This window comes from Anolis carolinensis, unplaced genomic scaffold (genome assembly GCF_035594765.1).
Source record: "Anolis carolinensis isolate JA03-04 unplaced genomic scaffold, rAnoCar3.1.pri scaffold_13, whole genome shotgun sequence".
NCBI lineage: Eukaryota > Metazoa > Chordata > Lepidosauria > Squamata > Dactyloidae > Anolis > Anolis carolinensis.
This window is the reverse complement of record NW_026943824.1, coordinates 16,832,262-16,852,036: the sequence shown is the minus strand read 5'-3', so window position 1 is coordinate 16,852,036 and position 19,775 is coordinate 16,832,262. Positions and strand designations below refer to the sequence as shown.

At 48.3% G+C, this 19,775-nt stretch overlaps 1 protein-coding gene across 1 annotated transcript in view; it reads right to left on the bottom strand.

Annotated features, from left to right (window-relative positions):
• The window catches only part of LOC100557062 (cytoplasmic phosphatidylinositol transfer protein 1), an 81,567-nt gene continuing 61,792 nt past the window's right edge, over nt 1-19,775 (bottom strand). The window contains exons 9-10 of the mRNA XM_062964622.1: nt 19,666-19,729; nt 1-7,126 (exon numbers count right to left, since the gene is read on the bottom strand). Coding sequence (XP_062820692.1) covers nt 6,873-7,126; nt 19,666-19,729 — 318 coding nt within the window. The 3' untranslated portion in view covers nt 1-6,872. The remainder of the gene's footprint in view (nt 7,127-19,665; nt 19,730-19,775) is intronic.

The window sequence follows — 19,775 nt, the reverse complement described above, 5'->3', positions numbered from 1 at the left end:
AACCATCTTTATTTTTATTTTATTATTTTTTTAAAAAAACCAAAACATATAGTATTGTTGCTACACAGATCCCAAATTATTTACATCTGCCCAGCTCCACCCTCCCTTGAAATACATGTAACCCAAGGGCTCATGCGCTAGATCAGAACGGGTTCCCGTTCACCTCTGAAACTCAAGGAAACAGGAATGCAGAAAGAAATGTGCAATTTTCAAATCGTCCCATCGTCCGATGGGTAGAAAGTGACCTTCAGGGCCTTGTTCCTTGCAGCTTTCGCTGGAAAATGTGTGTGGACAGTGTGCTAAGAGATCATTAAAACGTCTTATCACCCGAGGCGCTTCCTTGGCACCATCTGTCGCTGCCTTTGCCTCTTATAAGAGTCCCGATGGAGATTGCGCTGAATGACATATAGGCAACGCTCCAAAATGCTCGTGACCTTGGCGAGCCAAAGCATTTGCAAAGGAGAGCAGCCATCAGGGCTGAGCGCACGTCTCTGCTCGGGTTCGATGGCGTGCCTCTCCTGCCATTTCTGTTAATGTGGGATTTGTGTATTGATAAGTGTTTTTAAATGCAATTTGTGCCATGCTTGTATTGCAACTGATTGCATCATCCAGAATGTACCATAGTGTGGAAAGAGTTCATTGCCAAGAAGCTATGATGACCTTGATGTGTGGCTGGAACTAGGGAGTATCCAGACACAAGTGTTTGTGCATATCGATTACGTCAGTTCAGTTAATAATAATATAATAATTTATTTGTTTGACCAGTCATATGACCATTTCAAAGTGCAACATAAATAAAAACAAGGCAAAAAGGATGGGAGGACAGCAGCTGACCTTCTGTTTGCCGTCAAAATATTATTTTCCTGATTCTTTCAGGAAAGGTGCTCTTTTTTTGATAGCTTTTGGGATAAAAAGGCTGACTCTGATTATGGTGGATCTTTCTTGTCCTTGCAAGAGGACTCTCAGAAGATCATTTCTGTTGGGGGACCTAAAATTAGATAGTAATGGATGTAAATATCTGTGTCGAAGTTCAGCATATGCTGGGCAGTCAATCAAGAAATGTTCGATATCTTCCACATCATCCAGAATGTACCATAGTGTGGAAAGAATTAATTGCCAAGAAGCTATGATGACCTTGATGTGTGGCTGGAACTAGGGAGTATCCAGACACAAGTGTTTGTGCATATCGATTACGTCAGTTCAGTTAATAATAATACAATGGAACTAGAGGTCTTCAATGTATTCAGGGCTAGTGGTCAAATACTGAATTTCATTGCCACAGCCAAGTCTATACATTGTGAGTGGGAAGCCAATTGTAAACCGTCCATTGCAAAATGAGAAACAGAAGCTGATTTTCAAGTTCAGAGTCATATATTAAATAGTAAATTGTCACTCTGTCTCTGCTGAGTGGTTGGACAAGTGTTTGTGCATATCGATTACGTCAGTTCAGTTAATAATAATATAATAATTTATTTGTTTGACCAGTCATATGACCATTTCAAAGTGCAACATAAATAAAAACAAGGCAAAAAGGATGGGAGGACAGCAGCTGACCTTCTGTTTGCCGTCAAAATATTATTTTCCTGATTCTTTCAGGAAATGTGCTCTTTTTTTGATAGCTTTTGGGATAAAAAGGCTGACTCTGATTATGGTGGATCTTTCTTGTCCTTGCAAGAGGACTCTCAGAAGATCATTTCTGTTGGGGGACCTAAAATTAGATAGTAATGGATGTAAATATCTGTGTCGAAGTTCAGCATATGCTGGGCAGTCAATCAAGAAATGTTCGATACCTTCCACATCATCCAGAATGTACCATAGTGTGGAAAGAGTTAATTGCCAAGAAGCTATGATGATCTTGATGTGTGGCTGGAACTAGGGAGTATCCAGACACAAGTCTTTGTGCAGTCTTTGTCTTTGCGTCAGTTCAGTTGAGTTCTGTCTGCCTAGAGTTCGGGTCACGTTCTGTTGGAGAACGGAGCAGTCCTGTGTTCGTCTGTTGTCTGTGTTGATTACTGCTGCATACAGTCAAACTTTGTAAATAGTTTTACCAACTCTCAGAGTGTCTCTTCGTTCTGCGCTCCACTGCTTCCATCCAACTACTGCTGCCCTGCAAATACTCTGATAATTTCTGCGCACGAAGATGCAAACGGGGAGCAGGAGAGTTGCAACCAGTCACAAAAGCAACTGATAGCAAAGAGAAACAGTGGATACAAAGTGGGATTCCTGAATACAAGTTATGTCCACCTTATTTTTATATAAGAAGTGAAAAACCCGTTTCCTTGTTATACAGTTATTCAACCCGTTCACATTCATGGAGATGATTTTTAACCCATGTGATTTCATGTTTACTTATCTCCTCCCTCTCCCTCCCCACTCTCTTATCCACAAAACGGCAGAGAAAGAAAAAAAAAGTTCTCCCCAAGTTTCACTACTGTTTACTAGACATGTCCAAAAAATCGTTTTGAATCGTATATCGGATTTATTTCGGATTGTTCTCGCTTTTTGATACGCATTCCGAGACATTGTCTCACAGCGCAACCAGCAATGTAATTCGAACCATTGTTGGCCCATTCTCTAATTGTCTCTTAATGTTTCGTTAATTCCCCCCCCGCCCCCCCCCCCCGCAAAAAAATTTGATTTCCAGTGTCCTTCTTGCTTACAAATATAGCAAGGGAATTTCTAGTTTTCAAAGTATCTTTGCACAACTTGCAAGGGCATTGCAAATTTGATGAGGATAGCTCAAGAAATGAGGGCGGGAGAGCCCTGTAAAAGTCCCTCCCTCCCCCCAGGTTCCTTTTTTTGGTGATTGCGCATGCGCACCTGCCATTTTAGAAACATTTAGAATCAATACGAATTTTCGGAAATATCCGAGATTTTTGGGTGAAAAAATCGGAAATACTTTCTATATCGAAGTGCCAGCGCCCCCTACTTTAGAAACGAGAATTGAAACATTTTTTCATCAATTGGACATGCCTACTGTTTACTATGTACACCCGGAACTTGACAGGAGACTGACAGGAGCAGGAGGGCAGGGATCACTTTGTATGACAAAACAGTGCAAATCCAAATTGTGCTTGTACAAACTGGGTCAGAAAAACCCCAATAAGATCAAAGAGGATGATGGCTGAGGAGTCGAGGATGCTGCCCACCTTCACGGGCAGGAGGTGCATTTATGTTTTTCTGCAAGGCAAATTGCAACAGCAACTACGACAGGCCTCCTGATGGCGTCCAGCAGTAGGATGGCCCTCTTTCCAAAGGCACCGAGGAAGAAAATAGGGCCGGAATAGCTACCAAGATGGGTGGGTTAGCAGACCCCGAGCCCAGAAGAGCCACATTCAATCATTAGTTGGGCTTTGAGGTCTTGAGGAGTCTCTTCCACCAGCTAGTCCTAACTCATTGCTTGGTTGCTGCTTCAGACTGACTGAGCAACCCAGGTTGCTTTGAATGGCATTCTGTACCGACTTTCAAGTCGTTTCAGACTTAGGTCAACCCTAAGTCTAAAGTTTAGGACAAAGGCCAGGTCAATGACCTTGGAGGGCCTTAGTTTGGGGACTCCTGATCTAGACGATCTCATAAGACCATATGAGACCTCCAAAGACTATCTAGATGGCCTCATAAGACCATAGGTAAGTAAAGAGACCTCTAAAGACCATCTAGATGGTCTCATAAGACCATAGGTAAGGAAAGGGACCTCCAAAGGCCATCTAGATGGTCTCATAAGACCATAGGTAAGCAAAGAGACCTCCAAAGACCATCTAGACGATCTCATAAAACCATAGGTAAGCAGAGAGACCTCCCAAGACCATCTAGATGGTCACATAAGGCCATAGGTAAGGAAAGGGGCCCTCAAAGGCCATCTAGATCTCACCAGGCCATCAGAAGACCATAGATAAGTAAAGGGACCCTCAAAGGCCTTCTAGGCGGTCTCATAGGACCATAGTTAAGGAAAGTAACCTCCAAAAGCCATCGAGATGGTCTCATAAGGCCATAGGTAAGGAAAGGGACCCTCAAAGGCCATCTAGATGATCTCATAAAATCATAGGTAAGGAAAGTGACTTCCAAAAGCCATCTGATGGGATCATCTAGATGGCCTTTGAGGGTTCCTTTCCTTACCTTTGGTCTTATGAAACCATCTAGATGATCTCTGAGGTCCCTTTCGTTATCTATGGTCTTCTGATGGCCTTAAGAGATCATCTAGATGGCCTTTGAGGGTCCCTTTCTTTACCTACGGTCTTATGAGACCATCTACATGGTCTTTGGAGGTCTCTTTGCTTACCTACGGTCTTATGAGAGCGTCTAGATCAGGGGTCCTTTGCTTCAGCCAGTGATGAAGGCTCATGGGAGTTGCAGTGTATCTTCTAAAGGGCCACGTGAGTCTATAAGTCTGTAACCCTTCTACGGACTTAATTCAGTTGAAAAACAATAGCTTCAAAACGGGTGTAACAGTCTTAGTAAACTGGTCCAAACGAAATCGGTCCCAGTGAATTGACAGCCCCCTCCTCAGCCGAACAGACAACAGGAAAAGGGAGAGTGGCATTCGCAGATACAGTGGCCCTGTGTTACAAACCTCTATATACAGGTTGGACTTGGGTTGCTGTGAGTTTTACGGACTGTCTGGCCATGTTCCAGAAGCATTCTCTCCTGACGTTTCGCCCACATCTATGGCAGGCATCCTCAGAGGTTGTGAGGCATGGATAAACTAGGCAAGGAAGGGTTAAACGATCCACATGCTTGCGGATTTCAATGGCTCCTCTGTAAGCAGCAGCCAGGCTTTGAAGCTACAAGGCCATTCAATGCTAATCAAGGTGGCCTATTGCACCATTCACACTTGCCTCAAGCAGAAAAGAGTTCTTTTTCCCACCCTGGATATATATATTACTGTTTTTGCTGTTAAGTCAGGGAAAACTACCCAAAAACAGCATCCAAAAATACAAACACAGGATATGGTTGAGCATTGAGGTCACAGCAATCAGAGCATGAAGTGCCATGTGGCTGGAATGAATTTAGAGCTTAGGAGGCAAAGATCCAGAGTCCAACCTTTACAATTCCAAAAATAATAACTACAGTAGAGTCTCACTTATCCAAGACTCGCTTATCCAAGGTTCTGGATTATCCAATGCATTTTTGTAGTCAATGTTTACAATATATCATGATATTTTGGTGCTAAATTCGTAAATACAGTAATTACAACATAACATTACTGTGTATTGAACTACTTTTTTGTCAAATTTGTTGTATAACCTGATGCTTTGGTGCTTAATTTGTAAAATCATAACCTAATTTGATGTTTAATAGGCTTTTCCTTAATCCCTCCTTATTATCCAAGATATTCGCTTATCATCATTTTCATATCATTTTATAATCTACATAGAATTACTGTGTATTTGATATTACTCAGGACTCCTCCCTACCATACCTAATGTGACTTTAAATGATTCTAATGCACTTTATCTATTTATGAATTTGTTCCCCATAATGTGCACCGTACACTTTGCTTATCCACTATTGCAACCTCATTGTTTTTAACCTGATGTTTTAATTCTGCGTTGTGTTTTTTAACTTATTGTGTATATTTTTATTGGTTTTTGTTTTTGTCCTGATGTTTTATATTTTATCATTGTTTGTATTTTGATTTTGCTGTAAGCCGCCCCGAGTCCCCTTCGGGGGAGATGGAGGCGGGATACAAATAAACTTAATATTATTATTATTATTATTATTATTATTATTATTATTATTATTATTATATCACTATCATCATCATTTAATTACTTATTAATCGCCCTCCAACCAAGATGCTCTAGGTGATTTACAAGCTAAATTGTAAAGGATAAAAACACATACATACAAATATTGATAAAATTAACATAAATCAAAAGCTCTAGTTAAAAGCCAGCGCGTTTAGCTTGGATAAGTGAGACTCTACTGTACATTTCTGAATAGTAAAGAACCGGGTCCGAGCTACACTATAAATCCATCTCGCCCAACAATATAAACCCCACTTGCCTCGTTTCCAACAGTCCTCACAACCTCTGAGGATGCCTGCCATAGATGTGGGTGAAACGTCAGGAGAGAATACTTCTGGAACATGGCCACACAGCCCGAAAGACACACAACAACTCTGACAAAGGACTCTGGTCACACCCTGGACTCTCCACAGATATATATTCTTTCCTTTCCTTACTTAGTTCATCCATGCCTCACAACCTCTGAGGATGCCTGCCATAGATGTGGGTGAAACGTCAGGAGAGAATGCTTCTGGAACATGGCCACACAGCCCGAAAGACATACAACAACTCTGACAAAGGACTCTTGTCACACCCTGGACTCTCCACAGATACATATTCTTTCCTTTCCTTACTTAGTTCATCCATGCCTCACAACCTCTGAGGATGCCTGCCATAGATGTGGGTGAAACGTCAGGAGAGAATGCTTCTGGAACATGGCCACACAGCCCGAAAGACATACAACAACTCTGACAAAGGACTCTTGTCACACCCTGGACTCTCCACAGATATATATTCTTTCCTTTCCTTACTTAGTTCATCCATGCCTCACAACCTCTGAGGATGCCTGCCATAGATGTGGGTGAAACGTCAGTAGAGAATGCTTCTGGAACATGGCCACACAGCCTGGAAAACTCAGAGCAAGGCAGTAATTCCGGCCATGAAATTCGTCAACGACACAGATGTTGGACTGCTTAAACCAAGCATGGGCCAACTTCGGCATCTCCAGGTGTTGTGGGAATTGTGGAAAATTGGAGTCCAAAACTGGCAGCTTGGGAAAATACCCTCTTTTCTTGGTCCTTTTAATGGGGGACGGAGGTCCGAAAAGGGCATCAAAACGATTCCGAAATCCGCTTGGAAGGAGGGTGCTCACTCCGCGTTGGCCCTCTCCCGAAGCACCGGCAGCGAGAGCATCTCGGGCGCCGACTTCTTCCTCGGCCGGTCCTTGGGGATGCTGAGGAGGAAGTCCGGCGCTTCGCCGCCGCCGAGGGGCGTGGAGGGGGCGCTGGAGGGGAGCAGCCCCACCTCGGCAATGGCCACGGCCGGCGCCACCGGCCCCACGATCTCGTTGGTGGCTTCCTGCGTCTCCCGCTCGTATCGGCGCACCTCGTCCATCGTCATCCCTGGGGGAGAAAGTCAAAGGGAGCGGGTCACGGTCAGATACTTCCCTTGCGACCCACAACTTGGGTAGATTGACTCTGAATGGGGTGAGGCGGGTGCGGAAGAGCCATACTGGTTGGGGGACTCTGGGAACAACAGCATCCCCAAAACCATCATCATCATCATCATTGAAATCCACAAGCATGTGGACAACTTCCAACAGAAAGGAGGAAACCATGAAAATGAACAAAATCTAGCTACCAGTATTAAAAAAATCAAAAATCAGAACAGTAAATAAGGAGCAGCACTCTGAGGGCAGAGGAGCCCCAAGGACGGCTAATGACTCTGAACAAAGGATGCCCCCCAGGCAAGAGAAAAATCTTTCCAATGCTAATTAGGGTGATTAATTGCAACATTAGCACTGGCTTCCAACTGACAAAGGACTCTTGTCACACCCTGGACTCTCCACAGATATATATTGACCTTCCTTGCCTAGTCTCTCCATGCCTCACAACCTCTGAGGATGCCTGCCATAGGTGTCGGCAAAACGTTAGGAGAGTATACTTCTGGAACATGGCCACACGGCCCGAAAGACATACAACAACCCTGTGATCCCGGCCATAAAAGCTTTCGACAACACATCATCATCATCATCATCATCATCATCATTATTATTATTATTATTATTATTATTATTATTAGAAACACAACAAGATGAGTCCACAGCAGACACTCTTCTGGCTGTTGTATCGGATCTCACGTCAGACACTTCCCAAGTGTCTAGCACTGTATTATTATTATTATTATTATTATTATTATTATTATTATTATTATTAGAAACACAACAAGATGAGTCCACAGCAGACACTCTTCTGGCTGTGGCATTGGATCTCACGTTGGACACTTCCCAAGTGTCTAGGACTATTATTATTATTATTATTATTATTATTATTATTATTATTATTATTGACACAAAGACATTGTATGACACATACATACTTTTAGTCCTAAAAGGCCTCTCAGGAGAGTTATAAAGGCTCAGCCCTGTCTCACGCTCTTTGGAAGAGGCCCCGCCCCCATCCCTAGCCCCGCCCTTTAGTCCTAAAAGGCCTCTCAGGGGAGATATAGAGGCTCAGCCCTGTCTCACACTCTTGGGAAGAGGCCCCGCCCCCACCCCTAGCCCCGCCCTTTAGTCCTAAAAGGCACCTCAGGAGAGATATAAAGGCGCAGCCCTGTCTCAGGCTCTTGTAAGGAGGCCCCGCCCCCTTCCCTAGCTCCGCCCTCTGTGCCCTATCAGGCACCTCAGGAGAGGTATAGATGCTCAGCCCTGTCTCAGGCTCTTGGAAGGAGGCCCCGCCCCCTTCCCTAGCTCCGCCCTCTGTGCCCTATCAGGCACCTCAGGAGAGGTATAGATGCTCAGCCCTGTCTCAGGCTCTTGTAAGGAGGCCCCGCCCCCTTCCCTAGCTCCGCCCTCTGTGCCCTAACAGGCACCTCAAGAGAGGTATAGATGCTCAGCCCTGTCTCAGGCTCTTGTAAGGAGGCCCCGCCCCCTTCCCTAGCTCCGCCCTCTGCGTCCCAACAGGCGCCTCAGGAGAGGTATAGATGCTCAGCCCTGTCTCAGGCTCTTGTAAGGAGGCCCCGCCCCCTTCCCTAGCTCCGCCCTCTGTGTCCTAACAGGCACCTCAAGAGAGGTATAGATGCTCAGCCCTGTCTCAGGCTCTTGTAAGGAGGCCCCACCCCCTTCCCTAGCTCCGCCCTCTGTGCCCTAATAGGCACCTCAGGAGAGGTATAGATGCTCAGCCCTGTCTCAGGCTCTTGGAAGGAGGCCTCGCCCCCTTCCCTAGCTCCGCCCTCTGTGCCCTAATAGGCACCTCAAGAGAGGTATAGATGCTCAGCCCTGTCTCAGGCTCTTGGAAGGAGGCCCCGCCCCCTTCCCTAGCTCCGCCCTCTGTGCCCTAACAGGCACCTCAGGAGAGGTATAGATGCTCAGCCCTGTCTCAGGCTCTTGGAAGGAGGCCCCGCCCCCTTCCCTAGCTCCGCCCTCTGTGCCCTAATAGGCACCTCAGGAGAGGTATAGATGTTCAGCCCTGTCTCAGGCTCTTGGAAGGAGGCCCCGCCCCCTTCCCTAGCTCCGCCCTCTGTGCCCTAACAGGCACCTCAGGAGAGGTATAGATGCTCAGCCCTGTCTCAGGCTCTTGGAAGGAGGCCCCGCCCCCTTCCCTAGCTCCGCCCTCTGTGCCCTAATAGGCACCTCAGGAGAGGTATAGATGCTCAGCCCTGTCTCAGGCTCTTGGAAGGAGGCCCCGCCCCCTTCCCTAACTCCGCCCTCTGTGCCCTAATAGGCACCTCAGGAGAGGTATAGATGCTCAGCCCTGTCTCAGGCTCTTGGAAGGAGGCCCCGCCCCCTTCCCTAGCTCCGCCCTCTGTGCCCTAATAGGCACCTCAGGAGAGGTATAGATGCTCAGCCCTGTCTCAGGCTCTTGGAAGGAGGCCCCGCCCCCTTCCCTAGCTCCGCCCTCTGTGCCCTAACAGGCACCTCAGGAGAGGTATAGATGCTCAGCCCTGTCTCAGGCTCTTGGAAGGAGGCCCCACCCCCTTCCCTAGCTCCGCCCTCTGTGCCCTAATAGGCACCTCAGGAGAGGTATAGATGCTCAGCCCTGTCTCAGGCTCTTGGAAGGAGGCCCCGCCCCCTTCCCTAGCTCCGCCCTCTGTGTCCTAACAGGCACCTCAGGAGAGGTATAGATGCTCAGCCCTGTCTCAGGCTCTTGGAAGGAGGCCCCGCCCCCTTCCCTAGCTCCGCCCTCTGTGCCCTAACAGGCACCTCAGGAGAGGTATAGATGCTCAGCCCTGTCTCAGGCTCTTGGAAGGAGGCCCCGCCCCCTTCCCTAGCTCCGCCCTCTGTGCCCTAATAGGCACCTCAGGAGAGGTATAGATGCTCAGCCCTGTCTCAGGCTCTTGGAAGGAGGCCCCGCCCCCTTCCCTAGCTCCGCCCTCTGTGCCCTAATAGGCACCTCAGGAGAGGTATAGATGCTCAGCCCTGTCTCAGGCTCTTGGAAGGAGGCCCCGCCCCCTTCCATAGCTCCGCCCTCTGTGCCCTAACAGGCACCTCAGGAGAGGTATAGATGCTCAGCCCTGTCTCAGGCTCTTGGAAGGAGGCCCCGCCCCCTTCCCTAGCTCCGCCCTCTGTGCCCTAATAGGCACCTCAGGAGAGGTATAGATGCTCAGCCCTGTCTCAGGCTCTTGGAAGGAGGCCCCGCCCCCTTCCCTAGCTCCGCCCTCTGTGCCCTAATAGGCACCTCAGGAGAGGTATAGATGCTCAGCCCTGTCTCAGGCTCTTGGAAGGAGGCCCCGCCCCCTTCCCTAGCTCCGCCCTCTGTGCCCTAATAGGCACCTCAGGAGAGGTATAGATGCTCAGCCCTGTCTCAGGCTCTTGGAAGGAGGCCCCGCCCCCTTCCCTAGCTCCGCCCTCTGTGCCCTAACAGGCACCTCAGGAGAGGTATAGATGCTCAGCCCTGTCTCAGGCTCTTGGAAGGAGGCCCCGCCCCCTTCCCTAGCTCCGCCCTCTGTGCCCTAACAGGCACCTCAGGAGAGGTATAGATGCTCAGCCCTGTCTCAGGCTCTTGGAAGGAGGCCCCGCCCCCTTCCCTAGCTCCGCCCTCTGTGCCCTAATAGGCACCTCAGGAGAGGTATAGATGCTCAGCCCTGTCTCAGGCTCTTGGAAGGAGGCCCCGCCCCCTTCCCTAGCTCCGCCCTCTGTGCCCTAACAGGCACCTCAGGAGAGGTATAGATGCTCAGCCCTGTCTCAGGCTCTTGGAAGGAGGCCCCGCCCCCTTCCCTAGCTCCGCCCTCTGTGCCCTAACAGGCACCTCAGGAGAGGTATAGATGCTCAGCCCTGTCTCAGGCTCTTGGAAGGAGGCCCCGCCCCCTTCCCTAGCTCTGCCCTCTGTGCCCTAATAGGCACCTCAGGAGAGGTATAGATGCTCAGCCCTGTCTCAGGCTCTTGGAAGGAGGCCCCGCCCCCTTCCCTAGCTCCGCCCTCTGTGCCCTAACAGGCACCTCAGGAGAGGTATAGATGCTCAGCCCTGTCTCAGGCTCTTGGAAGGAGGCCCCGCCCCCTTCCCTAGCTCTGCCCTCTGTGCCCTAATAGGCACCTCAGGAGAGGTATAGATGCTCAGCCCTGTCTCAGGCTCTTGGAAGGAGGCCCCGCCCCCTTCCCTAGCTCCGCCCTCTGTGCCCTAATAGGCACCTCAGGAGAGGTATAGATGCTCAGCCCTGTCTCAGGCTCTTGGAAGGAGGCCCCGCCCCCTTCCCTAGCTCCGCCCTCTGTGCCCTAATAGGCACCTCAGGAGAGGTATAGATGCTCAGCCCTGTCTCAGGCTCTTGGAAGGAGGCCCCGCCCCCACCCCTAGCTCCGCCCTCTGTGTCCTAACAGGCACCTCAGGAGAGGTATAGATGCTCAGCCCTGTCTCAGGCTCTTGGAAGGAGGCCCCGCCCCCTTCCCTAGCTCCGCCCTCTGTGCCCTAACAGGCACCTCAGGAGAGGTATAGATGCTCAGCCCTGTCTCAGGCTCTTGGAAGGAGGCCCCGCCCCCTTCCCTAGCTCCGCCCTCTGTGCCCTAATAGGCACCTCAGGAGAGGTATAGATGCTCAGCCCTGTCTCAGGCTCTTGGAAGGAGGCCCCGCCCCCTTCCCTAGCTCCGCCCTCTGTGCCCTAACAGGCACCTCAGGAGAGGTATAGATGCTCAGCCCTGTCTCAGGCTCTTGGAAGGAGGCCCCGCCCCCTTCCCTAGCTCCGCCCTCTGTGCCCTAATAGGCACCTCAAGAGAGGTATAGAAGCTCAGCCCTGTCTCAGGCTCTTGGAAGGAGGCCCCACCCCCTTCCCTAGCTCTGCCCTCTGTGCCCTAATAGGCACCTCAGGAGAGGTATAGATGCTCAGCCCTGTCTCAGGCTCTTGTAAGGAGGCCCCGCCCCCTTCCCTAGCTCCGCCCTCTGTGCCCTAACAGGCAACTCAAGAGAGGTATAGATGCTCAGCCCTGTCTCAGGCTCTTGGAAGGAGGCCCCGCCCCCTTCCCTAGCTCCGCCCTCTGTGCCCTAATAGGCACCTCAGGAGAGGTATAGATGCTCAGCCCTGTCTCAGGCTCTTGGAAGGAGGCCCCGCCCCCTTCCCTAGCTCCGCCCTCTGTGCCCTAACAGGCACCTCAGGAGAGGTATAGATGCTCAGCCCTGTCTCAGGCTCTTGTAAGGAGGCCCCGCCCCCTTCCCTAGCTCCGCCCTCTGTGCCCTAACAGGCAACTCAAGAGAGGTATAGATGCTCAGCCCTGTCTCAGGCTCTTGGAAGGAGGCCCCGCCCCCTTCCCTAGCTCCGCCCTCTGTGCCCTAATAGGCACCTCAGGAGAGGTATAGATGCTCAGCCCTGTCTCAGGCTCTTGGAAGGAGGCCCCGCCCCCTTCCCTAGCTCCGCCCTCTGTGCCCTAACAGGCACCTCAGGAGAGGTATAGATGCTCAGCCCTGTCTCAGGCTCTTGGAAGGAGGCCCCGCCCCCTTCCCTAGCTCCGCCCTCTGTGCCCTAACAGGCACCTCAGGAGAGGTATAGATGCTCAGCCCTGTCTCAGGCTCTTGGAAGGAGGCCCCGCCCCCTTCCCTAGCTCCGCCCTCTGTGCCCTAATAGGCACCTCAGGAGAGGTATAGATGCTCAGCCCTGTCTCAGGCTCTTGGAAGGAGGTCCCGCCCCCTTCCCTAGCTCCGCCCTCTGTGCCCTAACAGGCACCTCAGGAGAGGTATAGATGCTCAGCCCTGTCTCAGGCTCTTGGAAGGAGGCCCCGCCCCCTTCCCTAGCTCCGCCCTCTGTGCCCTAATAGGCACCTCAAGAGAGGTATAGATGCTCAGCCCTGTCTCAGGCTCTTGGAAGGAGGCCCCACCCCCTTCCCTAGCTCTGCCCTCTGTGCCCTAATAGGCACCTCAGGAGAGGTATAGATGCTCAGCCCTGTCTCAGGCTCTTGTAAGGAGGCCCCGCCCCCTTCCCTAGCTCCGCCCTCTGTGCCCTAACAGGCAACTCAAGAGAGGTATAGATGCTCAGCCCTGTCTCAGGCTCTTGGAAGGAGGCCCCGCCCCCTTCCCTAGCTCCGCCCTCTGTGCCCTAATAGGCACCTCAGGAGAGGTATAGATGCTCAGCCCTGTCTCAGGCTCTTGGAAGGAGGCCCCGCCCCCTTCCCTAGCTCCGCCCTCTGTGCCCTAACAGGCACCTCAGGAGAGGTATAGATGCTCAGCCCTGTCTCAGGCTCTTGTAAGGAGGCCCCGCCCCCTTCCCTAGCTCCGCCCTCTGTGCCCTAACAGGCAACTCAAGAGAGGTATAGATGCTCAGCCCTGTCTCAGGCTCTTGGAAGGAGGCCCCGCCCCCTTCCCTAGCTCCGCCCTCTGTGCCCTAATAGGCACCTCAGGAGAGGTATAGATGCTCAGCCCTGTCTCAGGCTCTTGGAAGGAGGCCCCGCCCCCTTCCCTAGCTCCGCCCTCTGTGTCCTAACAGGCACCTCAGGAGAGGTATAGATGCTCAGCCCTGTCTCAGGCTCTTGGAAGGAGGCCCCGCCCCCTTCCCTAGCTCCGCCCTCTGTGCCCTAACAGGCACCTCAGGAGAGGTATAGATGCTCAGCCCTGTCTCAGGCTCTTGGAAGGAGGCCCCGCCCCCTTCCCTAGCTCCGCCCTCTGTGCCCTAATAGGCACCTCAGGAGAGGTATAGATGCTCAGCCCTGTCTCAGGCTCTTGGAAGGAGGCCCCGCCCCCTTCCCTAGCTCCGCCCTCTGTGCCCTAACAGGCACCTCAGGAGAGGTATAGATGCTCAGCCCTGTCTCAGGCTCTTGGAAGGAGGCCCCGCCCCCTTCCCTAGCTCCGCCCTCTGTGCCCTAACAGGCACCTCAGGAGAGGTATAGATGCTCAGCCCTGTCTCAGGCTCTTGGAAGGAGGCCCCGCCCCCTTCCCTAGCTCCGCCCTCTGTGCCCTAATAGGCACCTCAAGAGAGGTATAGATGCTCAGCCCTGTCTCAGGCTCTTGGGAAGAAGCCACGCCCCTCCCCTGGCCCCGCCCCATGTCCTAATAGGTGCCATCACTGCCCGCCTGGATTGCCGCAGTGCCCACCAGAGGGCGGTAGCACCCACTTTGGGAATCACTGTTCTAGAGCATGGCCATACAGTCCGAACAACTCACAGAAACCCACTTAAGGAGACGTCGTAAGGACCGTTTTGTTTTATCTACTTTCTAGCCAGAATACGAAGGCAGAGAAGAGACTGGGGTTCCAAACATTCAACCCCTTCAGCGGAAGCTGCACCCTTCGTCCAAGGAGAAAAACCCAAAACAAACTGTCTTTTAGTAAAGAAAGATTTATATGAAAATATATCCAAACATAACAGTCCTTGGCTTTTATCAGCAGCTTTCAACTGGCCAAACAAAATGTTATCTTCAAGCATTCTTCAGCTCCAACCTTTTAAACTCTCTGGTTTCCAAACTCCCCGTCTTCAAAACTCTCTTCGGCTCCACTCCAACAGCAAAACCATCATCATCACCATTACCTTCATATTCACCATCACCATCACATTCACTAGTATCCTCACTAACTCAAGATTTACTCAGTCTCTATTAATAGCACTCAGTCTTTAGCAGGTGTCTTGATTGCTGCTGGTCATACATGGATAGGACATGATTCTTACAAACACTTATCCATTTTCACATAAGAAATGACCTAAATAATATAAAATCTGATAGAGCAGAGGGTGAGCCCTGGCCTTGAAAGGACCAGGGAAGAAGGAAGGAAGGAAGGAAGGAAGGAAGGAAGGAAGGAAGGAAGGAAGGAAGGGAGGAAGGAAGGGAGGGAGGGAGGGATCTGGATTTTCCCGGAGGCCAGAAAAAGTCCATCTGTGTCCAAAGGAAGCTTGAGCAGAAGCAGTGCAAAAGCCAGCGGTTCGTGATTTCAGGAGAGGAGAGGAAAGCCAAACCCCAACCCAGAACATACATACAAAACAGGAGTCCTGGGCAGGGCTGGGCAGGTGGGGCGGGCTAAGGTTCCTGGCCGCTGAAGTGTTTGTTTGTGGCCACGTGCATCTGCGTCTCGAAGGCACGAACCTCATCCAGGGACATGTCTGTAACACGCAGAGCTCTGGGTTAAGGACGGAGGCGAAGGCACGAGAAGAGAGGAGAGGCAAGGAGAAAAGAACAAGCGGCCACCCGTGCCATGAGTTGCCCGGGATGGAAACGGCCGGGGCTTGAATTCAGACTGGATGAAAACAGCGGGACATTGTGTTGTCGAAGGCTTTCATGGCCGGGATCACAGGGTTGTTGTATGTCTTTCGGGCTGTGTGGCCATGTTCCAGAAGCATTCTCTCCTGACGTTTCGCCCACATCTATGGCAGGCATCCTCAGAGGTTGTGAGGTATGGAGAAAACTAAGCAAAGAGGTTAATATATATCTGTGGAAAGTCTAGGGTGAGAGAGGTCAGTGTGAATGTTGTGTAGTTAATCACTTTAATTAGCATTGAAAAGCTTATCTGCTGTCTTCTTCCTGCCTCTGGGGCATCCTTACAGAAAACCTACACACACAGATAGATACCTTCATAAAAACTCCAACCATCACCCAAGTCAAAAAAGGAGCACAATCAAAGCCCTGACAGACCGTGCACAAAGAATCTGCGAACCTCACCTCCTCCAAGGTGAACTCAACCACCTAAACTGGTCTCTCCAGGCCAATGGAGACTCCACCACAGACATCAGAAGAGCTGCAAGGCCAAGAACAAGCCATGAGAGTCAAGACAAAGATCCACCCAGAGGAAAGGTGTTCTTACCAGACATCAAGGGAACTACTGACCGCATAGGGAAGCTGATGAAGAAGCACAACCTACAAACTATCTACAGACCCACGAAGAAAATCCAACAAATGCTACGGTCAGCGAAGGACAAGAGGGATCCTCTCACCTCTGCAGGAGTCTACCGGATACCATGCAGCTGTGGACAAGTCTACATAGGGACCACCAAACGCAGCGCCCAAACAAGAGTCAAAGAACATGAAAGGCACTGCAGACTAATTCAACCAGAGAAATCAGCCATAGCAGAGCATTTGATGAACCAGCCTGGACACAGAATACTATTTGAGAACACAAAAATGCTGGACCATTCTAACAACTATCATGTCAGACTACACAGAGAAGCCATTGAAATCCACAAGCATGTGGACAACTTCAACAGAAAGGAAGAAACCATGAAAATGAACAAAATCTGGCTACCGGTATTACAAAACTCAAAAATCAGAACAGTAAATAAAAAGCAATACTCTGAAAACAGAGGATTTCCAGACATGAATCAACCAAGGGCAGTTAACGCCTCTAAACAAAGGATGCCCCAGAGGCAGGAAGAAGACAGCAGATAAGCTTTTCAATGCTAATTAAAGTGATTAACTACACAACATTCACACTGACCTCTCTCACCCTAGACTTTCCACAGATATATATTAACCTCTTTGCTTAGTTTTCTCCATACCTCACAACCTCTGAGGATGCCTGCCATAGATGTGGGCGAAACGTCAGGAGAGAATGCTTCTGGAACATGGCCACACAGCCCGAAAGACATACAACAACCCAGCGGGACATTGCTTAAGCAACTGAGGGGGAAAAGGAAGGGGCCTGTTCGGAATGGTGAGAGTTGGAGTCCAAAGGACGAAGATAATAGCCCGACCAAGAAGCCATGAAATCATAACTTACGCACCTAGTGAATTTAAAGAAAACACACATGGATATAATTCTGTGCTCCACCGAACCTGCCTGGCATCCCGATTGAGTGTCAATGTGCGTGTCAATAATCGTATCGCATCGCTGAATTTTCCGGGCCGTGTTCCAGAAGCATTCTCTCCTGACGTTCACCCACATCTATGGCAGGCATCATCCGAGGTTGTGAGGTCTGTTGGAAACTAGCTAAGTGGAATTGATATCTATATATATAAAAGAGTGATGGCATCACGGCGACCCACAAAACAACGAAACTACAGGCCCCCCAACCTCGAAATTTGACAACACAACCCATCATCCACGCCTCTAGGTTCATACAACAAAAAGAAAAGAAAAATAATGTCCTAATTAGAGAGAGAGGAATAATTGCTTTTATCCAATTGCTGCCAGTTAGAAGGCTAAGCTCCACCCACTTGGTCTCCTAGCAAGCCAATAAAAGATAATAAAAAACACTAAAAATTAATACAATAAAATACTATAATAACAGAAAATAACTAAAAATAATACAAGAAAATAATAGAATATAATAAATAAAAATATAACTTACAATAAAATTAATAAAAAATTGCAAATAACGTCAGATAAAAATTACACAACAATTTTTAACCAATACCACCACCACTTTGCCACAGCAACGCGTGGCCGGGTGCAGCTAGTACTGTATATACTCGAGTATAAGCCTAGTTTTTCAGCCCTTTTTTAAAGACGGAAAAAGCCCCCCATGGCTTATACGCGGGTGAGGGTCCTGGTTGGCTTATATTTGGGTCAGCTTATACTCGAGAACATATGGTACATTTATTATTTTTCTGTATTATTATTGGTATTGTTACATTTATTATTTTTCTCTATTATTGTTGCTACTATTACATTTATTTTACTCTATTATTATTATTATTATTAATACATTTATTATTTCACTCTGATCTTATTATTATTATTGCATTTATTATTTTACTCTATTTATTATTACTTGTACTATTTTCCTGTATTTATTATTATTGTTATTATTATTACATGTATTATTTTACTCTATTATTATTATTATTATTATTATTAAAAGGATACATAAGCACATTTTCATTGAAGAAGATGAGAATAATGATTTGATCAGAGTTGGACAGTCCTATCTTAAATTAGAGCTTTATGTAAATATTCAAAAACATTTAATCTACTGATGCCTCAATTAATGTAATTTTATTGGTATCTGTTTTTATTTCTGAAATTTACCACTCTCGGCTTATACTGGAGTCAATGTTTTCCCAGGTTTTTTGTGGTAAAATTAGGTGCCTTGGCTTATATTCGGGTCGGCTTATACTCGAGTATATACGGTATATATATCTGTGGAATAATGTCCAGGGTGGGAGAAAGTAATCTTATCTGTTTGAGGCAAATGGGAATGTTGCAACTGGAGACCTTGATTAGCATTGAATGGCCTTGCAGCGTCAAAGCCTGATTTATTCTTGCCTGGGGGAATCCTTTGGTAGGAAGTGTTAGCTGGCCCTGATTGTTCCTCTGTTTTCTGAATGTTGCTCTTTATTTACTGTCCTGATTTTAGATATTTTTTTTTACTACTGGTAACCAGATTTTGTTCGTTTTCATTGTTTCCTTTTTTCTGTTGAAATGGTCCACATGCTTAAATGGCTTATCTGTAGGAAGCAGCCAGGCTTTGAAGCTACAAAGCCATTCAATGCTAATCAAGTTAGCCAAGTGTAACATGCACACTTGCCTCAAGCAGACAGAGTTCTTTCTTCCACCCTGGATATATATGTTAGAGTTTTTGCTGTTAATTTAGAGAAATTTACCCAAAAACAGCAGAGCATCCAAAAATACAAACACTTATACTTATGGTTGAGCATTCAGCTCACAGCAATCAGAGCATGAAGTGCCATGTGGATGGAAAGAGTTTAGAGTTTAGGAGGCAAATATCCAAAGTTCAGTCTTTACAATTACGAAATGTTTATTTACAAAAATACTTATGGTTGAGCATTCAGCTCACAGCAATCAGAGCATGAAGTGCCATGTGGCTGGAAAGAATTTAGAGTTTAGGAGGCAAAGATCCAGACTTCAATCTTTACAATTACGAAATGTTTATTTACAGAAATACTTATGGTTGAGCATTCAGCTCACAGCAATCAGAGCATGAAGTGCCATGTGGCTGGAAAGAATTTAGAGTTTAGGAGGCAAATATCCAAAGTTCAGTCTTTACAATTACGAAATGTTTATTTACAAAAATACTTATGGTTGAGCATTCAGCTCACAGCAATCAGAGCATGAAGTGCCATGTGGTTGGAAAAAATTTAGAGTTTAGGAGGCAAATATCCAGACTTCAGTCTTTACAATTACAAAATGTTTATTTACAAAAATAATAACTACTTTTCTTAATAGTATAACTGGGTCCGAGCCACACTATAACTCCATCTCTTCCATCAATATGAACCCCACTTGCCTAGTTTCCAACAGACCTCACAACCTCTGAGGATGCCTGCCATAGATGTGAGTGAAACGTGAGGAGAGAATGCTTCTGGAACATAGCCTGGAAAACTCACAGCAACCTAGTGATTTCAGCCATGAAAGCCTTCGATAGCACAATAATAGTGGATGGAAGAGGATGGAAGAGCATGGCGTTGGCCATGGAGACGACATAAAAGCTTCATATTCTGGGATCCAAATGAAATGAAGAATCAGGAGGGGATCAGAGAAATATGGGGAGGCCAAGGGGGAAATGGGACCCAAGAAGAGCAATTATCTCACTATCCATCCTGTGAGTTTTCCCGACTGGGACCAAGCAAAAAGGCTGACTTACCGCACCATTCGTCCACCCACGCGAAGGCTTGTCGGTGGCCGATCAGCAGGATGTCCCGAATGACCTGCAACACACAATTAAAAGGGGATTTATTTTCATGCAAATAAGTC